At 38.9% G+C, this 12568-nt stretch overlaps 2 protein-coding genes across 4 annotated transcripts; one reads left to right on the forward strand and one right to left on the reverse strand.

The window, feature by feature from the left end:
• The first annotated feature begins 364 nt into the window (after nucleotides 1–364).
• On the forward strand, nucleotides 365–6570 carry idh3a (isocitrate dehydrogenase (NAD(+)) 3 catalytic subunit alpha). Of its 2 annotated transcripts, XM_005470705.4 has the most exons (12): nucleotides 399–514; nucleotides 841–906; nucleotides 1375–1437; nucleotides 1567–1650; nucleotides 1841–1955; nucleotides 2248–2435; nucleotides 4077–4210; nucleotides 4299–4401; nucleotides 4503–4567; nucleotides 5351–5435; nucleotides 5556–5708; nucleotides 5800–6570. In XM_005470705.4, exons 1-12 carry the CDS (start codon nucleotides 488–490, stop codon nucleotides 5881–5883), a joined length of 1167 nt encoding a protein of 388 aa, XP_005470762.1. In that variant the 5' UTR covers nucleotides 399–487; the 3' UTR covers nucleotides 5884–6570. The 2 variants fall into 2 exon arrangements, with proteins under 2 accessions (XP_003440485.1, XP_005470762.1); XM_003440437.5 differs by lacking the exon at nucleotides 841–906 and having other exon boundaries at nucleotides 365–514.
• acsbg1 (acyl-CoA synthetase bubblegum family member 1) lies at nucleotides 6198–12195 on the reverse strand. 2 transcript variants are annotated; one of them, XM_005470704.4, is made up of 14 exons: nucleotides 11920–12195; nucleotides 11215–11282; nucleotides 10857–11125; nucleotides 10662–10750; nucleotides 10370–10490; nucleotides 10204–10284; nucleotides 9965–10114; nucleotides 9602–9778; nucleotides 9153–9334; nucleotides 8805–8999; nucleotides 8463–8680; nucleotides 8153–8292; nucleotides 7745–7991; nucleotides 6198–7579 (listed from the first exon to the last, which is right to left on the reverse strand). In XM_005470704.4, the coding sequence occupies exons 1-14, from the start codon at nucleotides 11952–11954 to the stop codon at nucleotides 7503–7505; spliced, it is 2049 nt and encodes a 682-aa protein (XP_005470761.1). In that variant the 5' UTR covers nucleotides 11955–12195; the 3' UTR covers nucleotides 6198–7502. The 2 variants fall into 2 exon arrangements, with proteins under 2 accessions (XP_005470761.1, XP_003440350.1); XM_003440302.5 differs by having other exon boundaries at nucleotides 8805–9038; nucleotides 11920–12191.
• Between the last annotated feature and the right edge of the window lie 373 nt (nucleotides 12196–12568).

Below are 12568 nucleotides of genomic sequence, written 5' to 3' on the forward strand. Positions count from 1 at the left end.
GGCCGCTTTACAGCACAGTTATTCGGACTTTTTGATAGAGAGTCAGCAAACACTTTATGGGTATCAGCACATTATGAAGTTAAAGGAAATGAAATGGCACATATGACAAATGCCAGAAAACGTCTTTCATGTCAGTAGGACAGAAATAAGGGGTATAATGCGGCAGAAATGAAGGAAGGGGGATAAAAAGTAATGGGAGTAAGAATGTAAAGGAAGCTGTTTTTACAAAATCTGAATGAAGGCAGGAGAAATGAGAAGCTCAAGTGGGAACAAGCGAGAGGAGAGAGTCGTATCACCACTTCCACGTGGGCACACTGGTTTAAATGGTATATATAGAGAGAGAGATGAAGACAAACTGGTATGATTCGAGGTTGTTCACACTCCACACCAGTTGGTGGCGGTAATGCACCATTTCGGGGTGTAAAATACCGCCAACAAAAATAACAAGAAGCTCTACAGCTGCTGTGTCGACCTTGGTTCTTTCAGAATGGCAGGGAAGGCGTGGAGGTCAGCGGTATGTACGCTGAAACTTATGGAAATGTGTCATAATTGCACTAGATTAATTTTGTTTCAGTTCATTAGCGAACACTTATTGTCTGTCCCGCTGACAGCATACCAGAGGCAGAACATCCACTGCTAACTGCTTAGCTGACCGCTAACGCACAGGCTATATGCCTGTAGTTGCTATAGCAACCCGACACGTTTAGCTAGCAGCTATTTAGCCAAGTGTATGTTTAGTCTCTTGTAATGCAATGTAGAAGCAGTTTATGGCTTCGTTGCTCTAGTTGAACATGTTTTTATTAAGGTTGCGTTATGGAAACACATGTCTATCATCTACAGATTGTTAATCTGCTAACAAAGTTGGGTTTATCGATCAATGGCAAGGATAAATTCAAACCACAGGAAGTAAGTTAAGTGTACCTAACTTAAAATACTGTATATCCTTGCTGCACTGGAAAAAGAGCTCGCAGGCAGTTCCTCTCGCTTCTGATGTGACCACATCTGGAATAGGGACTCTGTTTTGCGATCTTTTCCCTAGTCAGGGTTGCCTTCGGCTGTTTGTCTGTCTGCCCGTCTGCCTGTCTCTCTGCCTGTTCACATAGGAGTTTCATGCAGTTGCATTGTTTTACATATTCAGATTACACTGACAATGTAATCGTTTGCAAAACCAATACAAACTTGCCGAACAGCTATACCAGTCAAATATGTTGTACTGTTAAACACAGCAGTGCACAAATTTGGTCATCATCATCTGTTCAGTTCACCTCACACTATACACAGACATGTTTTCAGTGCTTTTTCTTATTTCCATAAATAAACAGCAGAATAGTGTTGGGAGGAAAAAAATCGATTTTTGTTTTATTTTTTTCTCAGTTGTCACGGGTAGTTGGGGCTGCAAAGAATGAGACTCCACAATCCAGGACTTTCATCCGTGGGGTATTTATTTTTCCTTGTAAAACTACAGCCTTTTTTGTGTCATGGTTTTTGCTGTAACTTCGAGGTTACATTAAATTTGAACGACCTCATCAGTGTGCAATAAAACTTGTGTGTTTTCCTGCCTCACAGATTCAGACTGTCACTTTAATCCCCGGTGATGGGATTGGTCCAGAGATCTCCAATGCTGTCATGAAGATATTTGAAGCAGCTAAAGTTAGTACTGAAAAACAGTTAAAAAAAATCATTAACATGCATATTTATTTTTCAGATTTTATCAGAGAATAATATAATGCTTGAGCACTGATACCACATAAATCATATAACAATAGAAATATAATTAGTATAATTGTAGATAACAAAGTTTCTGGAAATAAAGAATGAATTGAATGTGCTTTTGATAAAGGCACCTATTCGATGGGAAGAGAGAAATGTTACAGCCATTCGGGGACCTGGTGGAAAGTGGATGATACCTCCAGATGCCAAAGAATCAATGGACAAGAACAAAATTGGCCTGAAAGGTAACCTGATTGATTTATCTATATGTGTGGGGGGGGTTTTAAAGGGAAAGTTGAACAGTAGGACAGTTCTAGATAATGATGTGTATATTGGGAATATGTACGAATCTCTTTATTCTGGGAACTTCACCCTCATGTGTTCCCACATCAGCAGCTTGGAAATGAACTTTTATTAGGGGCATTAATTAAATTTGGCATTCTTAAGAGAGCAAAACTTCCAAACCATTTATCAGGTTTTTGGATATATTCTTTTGGTTTGACATGAAATATTTTTGAATTCTTTAACAATCTAAAGGCCCTTTGAAGACACCAATAGCTGCTGGCCATCCCTCCATGAACTTGTTGTTGAGGAAAACCTTCGACCTCTATGCTAATGTGCGGCCCTGCGTGTCCATTGAGGGCTACCAGACCCCCTACACTGATGTGAACCTGGTCACAATCAGGGAGAACACCGAGGGAGAATACAGTGGAATTGAACATGTTGTAAGACCTTTATTAACATTACCTTTTCACAAGCTTTCTTGTAATTTCTTTAAACAGTTTTCAGGGATAGTTCTCTAGGCTTCTGGAAGAACATTCAAACCTTTTCTTTGGATGCTGGTTGAGATGATCCTACAATGCTTTGGAAATGTTGAGGTCCAGGCTCTGAGGAGGCCAGTCCATGACCGATAGTGTTCCACTGTATGTTTTTTCCTATCCAGTATACATTTACTGCATTGGCGGTGTGTTAGAGTAGATTTTTCCCATATCATATCATTTGCAATCATACCGGTATAAAATTTTTACATCATATAAAAATGTTATATCATGATATCGTTGCTAAAGCAGTGACAGTTGTATAACATCCCTGGTGTGGGCATCTGTGAGACACGCTTGGGCACGTTAGAGAAAGAGTCAGTTTCGGCCTCTGATTATAATTTCCTACAGAAAAAAACAGTGCTTCTTAAAAAAACCAACTTTTCTGAAAATTGTTTCTACTTACGTTGGACGCAACAAACACATTTCACCACTTGAGTACAACCTGAATACGAATGAGGAAATAGTAACTTTTGCAACCCAAAAGTAAACAAATGTCCCAACTGAACATTGCTTGCTAGTTACACTCCATATGACAGAAAGAGAAATGACTGAAATTACCTGTTAATAGGCAGCAATTATGATGCCAGTCCAAACATGGAAGTGGTTAAAAAACTCGAGCCCAGCTACGTCACCCCAGGTAGAAAATATTGATCAGTTTTATTATTTGACAGTATTGTGCAGCTACTCATGAGTTACAAGGTTTAGTTACTGGTACATTAGTTGTTGTTAAACTAAAGTGTTAGGCAGTTATTTATACTTTACATTTCCAGGGAAAACACTCCATGGGTTACTTTTGTACTCATATTTAGTTTGTCTCAGGGTCACAGGTGGGCTGGAGGCTATCCCGGCTGTCATAGGCCGAGAGGTGATATATACTCTGGATGGGTCCCAAGTGTGTCACAGGGCAAACACAAAGAGACAGACAACCATTCACAATCAAATTCATACCCAAGGGCAATTTAGAATCACCACTTAACCTAACTTCACTAATTTCACGTGTGGGCTCTCTCTGGGTACTCCTGCTTCTTAACAAAGTTTAAAGACAACAAAACACTCCTCTGAAAATGGTCAAGGACAAAGACTGAACATTGGCTGCTTTTTCACACATTTTCAGTCCAAAGATACACTTTGAAAGATATTCAGAAAACTTAGAGAACTACTGGTCAAGACCACTTTAAACATCTGAAGTAAAATATAAATTACCTAGCAGGGACCACATCTTCATTTAGGTTTGACAGCATTTCTTTAAGATAACAGCAGATGGCGTAAGCGTGAATTGAGACTGGGGAAGGCCTCAGAAGGGATTGGTGGTGGGTCCCAAGCCAGTCAGATCCCCATGTACTAATGAGAGGTGAATTAATTTGGAAACAGGAGGCAGGATAGGGCACGAAAACAATAACAAACAGCTTGCAGTGCAGGCGGTTCATATATGAGGTGTGGTCCCACTCCTGAAATTTGGATAAATTATCTCCAAGTAATGGGGAGTGGCTCAAGACATTTGCACAGCACTGTAGTCGTGTTCACTGTTCATTCTTTTTATTTCAGATTGTTGATGGCGTTGTACAGAGTATTAAGCTCATCACCGAACAAGCCAGCAAACGCATTGCAGAGTACGCTTTTGAATATGCAAGAAACAATCAGAGAGCCAGTGTTACAGCTGTTCATAAGGCGAATATCATGTAAGTATATTTTAGCACAAGGTAAGTCATTTGCCATTGTGAAGCTGCTTGGTGAAACTACATTTTTGCTTCTATTTTTTTCATTTAGGCGCATGTCAGATGGACTTTTCCTACGAAAATGTAGAGAGGCCGCTGAAAAGTACAAAGATGTGAAATTCACTGAGATGTACTTGGATACCGTGTGCCTTAATGTATGTCCCAATAGCTTTTGTGGTAAATATGTTTTAGATGGCTATAAAAGAATGCTTTGCTGTATTCTTGTTTTAAATTCCTTATTCATCCAAACTTACAGATGGTGCAGGATCCCACACAGTTTGATGTACTAGTGATGCCAAATTTGTATGGAGATATCTTAAGGTACATAACTGTCACTAGTAAATCGCTTATGTTAAAATACTCATAAGAACAAGACAAATTATGAGTCTTTTCTTTTGCACTTTATCAATCAAAGACGACATTTTTCAACTGTGGCTCACTAGGAAAAAGGGAGGTAACAGAATGAACAGGAGAGTGCTGAGGAGGTGGATCCTGACTGTTCTAAATGAAGAAAAAAGTGTAATTAAATCCTATGTTTTCATACCAAAAATACAGTAGTAGTAGCACCTCTAAACCTAGTGTCTCTAACAAAAAACTTACAACATAACTGTGTTAAACTGACTCCTAACTGGTCTTTCCAATGGTCAAAAGAAGGTTACAGAGGCAGTATAGTAAATATAGTAAACCCTATTCTTGTAGCCAACACCAAACAAAACAGTGAGGAGTTACTCACTCTAAGTCACAGCCTGCTTGAATGAAAATTGGATATCCCTTTAAACAGCTGTGATGTTTCGTGATGCAGCTTGGTGGTGCATAAGATCAGACATTTGTCCAGCCTGTATCAACAGTGGTTAGGTGGAGCAAGAGCAATCCATGGAGGTACTCATTGTGAACAAGAATACCCCTGCACACACTAGTTAGCATACAAAACAGAGAGCTGAAACACACATGGGCGACAGCACAATTGTCTGGAGTTGTAACAAAGCAACAAAAATATTGACACAATATTAAAAATATGATTGCTCATTCATGTTATGAATTTATGTTAAATCCAGTATATGTTTTATGAAATCTAAAGGTAACCCAATGTGTTTACCATTACAGTGATCTTTGTGCCGGATTAATTGGAGGTCTTGGAGTGACTCCTAGTGGAAACATTGGTGCAAATGGTGTGGCCATATTTGAGTCGGTATGGGGTCATTTTTGTAAAGTTTCAGATACATGATCAACATACAAGTTGCACAGAAAATCCACAGTCTATTTGTGTTTGTTGTTCTTTAAAAAATATCAACTTCTTCTGTAAAATCAGGTTCATGGAACTGCTCCAGATATAGCAGGAAAAGACTTGGCTAACCCCACCGCCCTGCTGCTCAGTGCAGTCATGATGCTGCGGCACATGGGTCTTCATGGGCATGCCAAGAAGATTGAAACTGCCTGTTTTGACACAATTCGAGACAGAAAGGTAATTACTTCTTTTCTGGAGAATTGCAGTTTGGGTTATATGTTGCACACCTGTTTTCTAATTTATAATGCTTATGTTATTCATCTTCAAGGTTCTGACCAAAGACCTGGGAGGGAACTCAAAGTGCTCAGAATTCACAGAAGCAATATGTCAAAGAATGAAGGATATGGACTAAAAGGACATTAGTGAGATCTGTTTGTTAATTGTTAGGGTTTTGGCCACTTGATCATATCATGCTGTATCCGCACATTTCAACCAAAAAAGAAAGAACTACTCAGGAGTTTGAGATCCTGAATGTTTTATTTTTCTCTCTGCACAATCCAAACGACTGTGTTAACAGCAGTTTGTGTATATGTAATATGCATATGTGATATTCCTGTGTAATCAGTGGTGAATATTATCTGTTTATTGGTGAAATGTATTCAATGTATTTGACAATGGTATTTGAAGACACGGCCACAAATTCCACTTGACAAACAAATCATATGCTAAGAAGTCAAACTCTGCTTCACATTTAGTTGCTTAGATAATCCATCTGTAAACGCATTAGAGATTTTTTCACTAAATATTTTTTTGAAAACTTACTGTTTGCTTATGTAATTATTGTAAAATTGATATTACACTGACATCAGAAATGCCATAATTTTTATTCAGTGTTATTCAAATGACTCTGATAGTTGTTATAACTGATTTCTGGGTAGAAGCATGTCTTTCTCTTCAATGTTATAAAGCACTTCCACCAATTTTCCTGTCAGGCAAGATGATTGGTATCATTTTAAAGAAGTCAAAATCAGTGTTGGCAAGGTAAAAGTTGCATTAAAATGGTGTAACTTTAAACTTATTAAATAAAATGCCCTTTAAACACTATGTGTGGTTCTCTTTTTTTCATTCTGCAGAACAGATGCAATAGTTTTGAGCCACCCCTCATTTCTTTATAGTATGCAGTGAAAATGGGAAATAGGTTCAATTATTTATTGAAATGTGCAAACTTACATGGAAATACAGGATATAAGGTAAAAACTGTTTATACAGCTCAAATTGGTATGGCCGCAACTCTCTTAGGCAAGTGTTCTTGTAATTTATTTAAATAGTCTTCAGGAATATTTCTCCAGCCTTCTTGAAGGATATCTCAAATCTCTTCAGATTTGATCTCTTTGTTTCATTCTGTGTCAAGATGATATCACACTGCGTCAAGTACGGTTAGGACCGCACCCTTGGGAGGCCAAACCCAATTGAAAGGTGTTTTTTGTATTTTGTTTTTTCTGTCTAGGAATTCTTTTACTACATTGGATCATTGTCATGCTGAAAAATGAAGCCATTGCCAAATACTTTCCAGATGCTCTTGGACTGTGAATCAGACTCCAATAGTACACTTCTGCATTCATATTTCCATGAATTTTGGAAAGATCCTCCAACACCAACGGCTGAAATGCAGTCCCAAAACATGACAGAGCCTCCACTGTGTTTTTCAGGTGGCTACAGACACTCACTGTTGCACCTCTCTCCTAACCTTCATTCTACATAGTGATGATTTGAACCACAAGTGTCAAATTTGGATTCATCATACCATAACACCTGTAACCACAAATTTTCAGTAATCTGACCACTCAAGAACACTTCAAAAAATTACAAGAAAGTCTGACTCACTGGAACCAAAATAAAAAGAAATGAGAGTTGGCTCAAGACTTTTGTGCCGTACTGTAATTACATTTTATGCGTGTTCACAGGGGATGAGATGAAGGAAAATGACACATGATTGATTTCATACTAACAGTTACACAGTAGAAAGTGACTTTATCCTTGATAAAGGCTCTCTATAACTTTGCAGTACATCTCTAAGACAACTGGACGGCGAAGCTTCATTGTAGGACCTGGAACAAGAAAAAAGTAAATCATTTATAGATCTCTGCAATGTGCAACTGATTCAATACAACTTGCACCTGTATTGTGTTACATGGTCTTGATGTTATGGTATACCAGCATAAACCTTTATTGTATAGTATTAGTCTTTTTTAACAGTGTTCTGCTGAATTTACCCAGCTCTCCTCCAGAAACAGAGAAGTCCTTCCTCAGAATGGTCCATTTTTGTATGCGTTGGGCGTTGGAGGTGGCTGCAGAGTTGACTCTGTCAATCCCCTTTTGAATTGCCTGGTACACTTCTTTGTCTTTACCACCAGTTATGTCAGACATTTTGGTTGCTTGGCTGCCCAGCTGTCTGCAAAACTCCACAGCTTCCATACTGAGTTCCTCTGTTGGCTCCATGGTTTCGGTATTGCTACAACACTGAAAAAAGGGATAAATCCCCAAATCATATACATAGAAATTATGACTATAGGTTTAAATTGATAATTGTCATACCTGTAAGTGAGAAAGGCATTTAACAGTTCTCTTGTCATTATTCATGCTTTGTTGCTGAAAAAATTAGAACAATTACAGCACATTACCTTTAAGGTTAAAAGCATGGACAAAAACTTCTTTTTGTCTCCAATCAGCATGGCGTTGCTGATGATGGGTAGCTCCTTCTTTACTGCTTCTTCTATGGGAACAGGTGGAACATTCTCTCCTCCAGCAGTGATGATCAACTCTAAATGTAAGGAGTAGACAACCTGACATTTCAGCTGTTTGTGACTCACTTCACAGAGAAAGAAGTCTTATTTTTGCCCAGAACATCATGCTCTTTCTACAATGTGAGTCAGTGACCTGAAATGTCCAATTGCACTCTCACAATAGTCTTGTTTGATGAGATTATGCTACCTTTTATCCTTCCTGTGATGTACAAGAAACCCTCTTCATCAACCTTCCCCAAGTCCCCAGAATGCAGCCATCCATCTTCATCCAAAGCTTCTCTTGTTTTGTCTTCCATGTTGAGGAAACCCATGAAAATGTTGCGTCCCCAAAAGCAAATTTCTCCTGTCCCTTCACAGTCTACATTGGCCAATTTGTATCGACAGCCAGGCACCACTTTTCCACAGCTATAGGTCAAAAAAGGAGTTTTCTGTGTCTTAGACTTTATTACAATTAAACATAAGGACCACAAACATCACAAGTAATTTTTTACAATTCTTGATTTTGAAAAAAACTTCTTTTTTTTTTTACCTTGGCAGTTTATAAGCTTTTGGACCTGACATGAAGTGAGGTCCTGAGCTCTCGCTCATGCCATAGGCTTCATACAAGCGGATGTTCAGGCCCAGGAAAAACTGCACTGTTTCACTACTGATCGGTGCTGCTCCTGAAAAGAACTTCTGACAGCACGACAGGCCCAGCTCATTCCGAAGCTTCTGCAGCACAAGGCTGTCAGCCACGTAAAAAAGGAACGGTTTTTCATCATTCCTAATAAAATTGCAAATGAAACTTTTGAATGAAATCATCTCTTCTGGGAAAATTCAACTATTTACACGTATATGCACATTTTATAAATAATTATTGAGAATCAAAACTACTCACTCATGCGTACACTTTTGATTTGTTTCCTGGCTGACTGACATTGCCCATGTAACCAGTTTCTTTTTCAAATATCCACACTGACTAATCTCCTGTTTTATCTTCTCCATCATTTTCTCCCATACCCGAGGGACACCCATGTGGGATGTTGGGCGAGCCTCCCGAAGTGTAGTTATCAAGCTTCCCTATAGAGCAAATGTGAATGTGAAAAAGAATGAAGGGGGGAGGAGAACATCATTGTGGGTGTGGGAATTCAGTCTGCACAATACTGCATTTTTACAATATCTTATTCAAATTATTACCTCCACAATTACTAAAATTTTTATTTTTATCTGAGCCATGAAAGTGCACCTATTTTCATGTTAAACATCTTGTAGTAATGATTGCTGTCAAAATGCATATTCTTGTGACACATGTTAGAATCAGATGATCAAATATTTGTAACTACTTACCTTTAAGGCATCTGGCTGTGCAAAGTATACCAGCTCACCCCAGTGGATGCCTGTCCAGAGATCATAGATCTGAGCAGCAATGTGGCTGAGAGGCAGGTAACTGACTAGTGACTCTTGTTTAGTGTCGGCTGGCTGCATTTCTCCAGCCCTGCTGGCATGAATGGCCGTCCATGTGATCTGTAAATTCATTCAGTGCAGAAAATTGTTTGTTGTACCTCAAACAACAACACATTTCTGAGGTATTTTTATGTTTTTGCATTTGATCTTCTTTGCTTTCAAGTAGCATGTCATAGTTACAATAATAAGATTTGTTAATAGACATTATGCATACAAGCACACATTGATAGCCACATGAAAGCTTACATTGTCATGACTGAGCATGACTCCTTTCGGCTTGCCTGTGGTGCCAGATGTGTAGATCAGAACACAGCACTGGTTAGCTCTCTGACTGCTGATAATGTCATCCAATTGTTTTTCAGAAACATCCAGGCCCAGCTCCATGAACTCCTCCCACTACCCAAAAGCAGAAATATACCATTTGGAACACAGGCTCAACAGTCATAGTGGTCTGTATCATTTTATGTGCTGTCCTGAGGACTTACAGAGTAGAGATTTGAGATCTTCTGCTGGACCTGTCCACTGTACTGCACTATGGCTTTTAAATTGGGTAGTCTGTCACATATCTGTAATAGCAAGGGAGAAAAATTTTCCACAGATGTTTTCGCGGTGGAATTAAACCCACTGCATGTGCATATAATTGTATAGTACCTGCAGTATCTTCTCCAGTTGCTTCTGATTTTCTACCACAATAATGTTGGCTTTAGAGTCACTAGCCACATAATGGCACGCGTCTGGTGAGTTTGTGGCATAAATTCCTGCCATTATTCCTCTGTAAGAAACAAAACAGGCTGTTACAGATGTAGGAAAAACAAAGAAGTTATTGAATGTCTCACTGCAACAGGAGAAATACACCTATACGGTATTTATGTGCAGTGATTGGCTGAGTCCAATTAGTGCTTAATCCAGGTCCGGTTGTTGATGTGTGATGTGCACTTCTCACCCTGCCATGATTGCACCGACTGCAGAGAAGAACCATTCTGCTGAATTGAATCCTAGTATTCCCACGCCATGGAATCGCTCTAAACCCAGCTGCACATATCAACAAAATTTTGGACTTTTCTTTGTAAAAGTCTGATCATTGACAGTGTAATCTTGCACATACCTAAAATGTAATTAGTTCTTTTGATTAATATACCTTTAGAAAGCTCTTGGCTGTTCTCCGGCACAACTGGTAATACTCTAGGAAAGTTATCTTTTCCCATTTGTTGTTCTTCTTGCTGGCAAGTGCATGCTTGTTTCCATATTTTTCAACTGAGGCTTTAAACAACTGGTGAACTGTGTTGGGTTCCTCTGCACATCCTTCTTCTATTCTCAGCTTGACTGAACCTCTAGCATCAGTGGTCCAAAGAGAATGGGCTGGAGCAAGAGGTGTGCTGGCAAATGCCTGACTTACATCTATTTGTCCTGCGATAAGAAAAAAAATCAAATCTGAAATGCAAATGCAATCACAGGGCACTAACTAAAAGTCTTCTTATTCAGTGCTCATAACTCACCTATAAAGGTGAGCTCTTCACTATCTGTCTGCGTGTGTTCCGTGGTCTTCTGAGCTGGCGACATCACACTGAAACACACAGAGGAAACACGGGCTACAAGCACACTCGCACGCACTCCACCTCAAATTCTGGCAGGGTTTCATTTTAGCTTTGTTGACCCAACACAATGTCGGGGCTTTGCCACAGGAAAAGCCCCCTTGCTTTGTTTGTCAAAAAAAACAACAACAACTGTCTGCTCCCACTCGTCAATATTGTTGTCATGGTAGATGGGGAGGAGCCATTGCAAATCAATATAAAGACTGATCCAAACATTGATCACATTTCTGTCCCAATGATGATGACAATGTATCCAAAGAACAAAAATAATCAAAATCAACTCAAATTAACACATCTGGATGATTCTGGAACAGCGCATCCTTGATCACCATAATAAAAACACACATGAGTAAAATCTTTGTGAGGAATTGGGACTTGTGGACTCAGTGCCAAGGCTGGGTGCAAAACTATATTATAATATGAGGAACATTCATTCAATAACTCTGGCAGAAGTGACTAAGTGGTTAAGCCATCACCACATTTTTGCACTGTGGTGAATATGCATGCATACTGGTGAAAGTATTAGAAGCTATCCCACAGTTAAGATGTTAGAAAAAAGGTGAAGGCAGGTGAAAGAAAACAAAAAACAGTTTATCTTAAATTGCTTACCTATCCTCAAGTTGATGATCGACCTTCTTTTCCATTCTGATCTTGCTCAAAAATCCTCCTTTCAAAACTAGGACAAACGTGATTTATGGGAATATACTGGATTAAGAAAACAAAAAAAACCTCAAACAAACTCTAATTCAGCAAGCCTTCCCAAGTCGCTAAAGGTTGTGAAACAAACAGGAAAGACCATGTGGGTAGTGCATTGGAATCAGTTGCTCAAGAACATGTCCCGAATTCAAATCACCTTCGCTTTTCACATGTAAAACAGCCTTTCCCAATTCACACAATGACACGTTAAAAACTTAATCACACCACTCTGCATTTAATTTTAATCAGGTTTAATGCACATGAGTTACAGGGTGAAACAGGCTTTAGCATTCCTGAAAATGTAATAAAATGTGGAATTTCAGAGCACCTAATCTGCAGTAAATCTGTCAATAATAAACAACAAGTACACACATTTGTAGCTTACATAACAAATATTGCAATTATATGGGACGGAGTATTGTTTCTGTTTTGCCAGACGTGTGGGTGTGATTAAAGAATATTCTAGAGAAGGTTAGATGACATTTACAAAGCAGGCTGTATCTTATTAGAGATCATACATGCTATATTTGTTCCTTTTTTTCTGCGAAAGCCCTTGCCCCAC

The sequence above is a fragment of the Oreochromis niloticus genome, linkage group LG7 (assembly GCF_001858045.2).
Source record: "Oreochromis niloticus isolate F11D_XX linkage group LG7, O_niloticus_UMD_NMBU, whole genome shotgun sequence".
NCBI lineage: Eukaryota > Metazoa > Chordata > Actinopteri > Cichliformes > Cichlidae > Oreochromis > Oreochromis niloticus.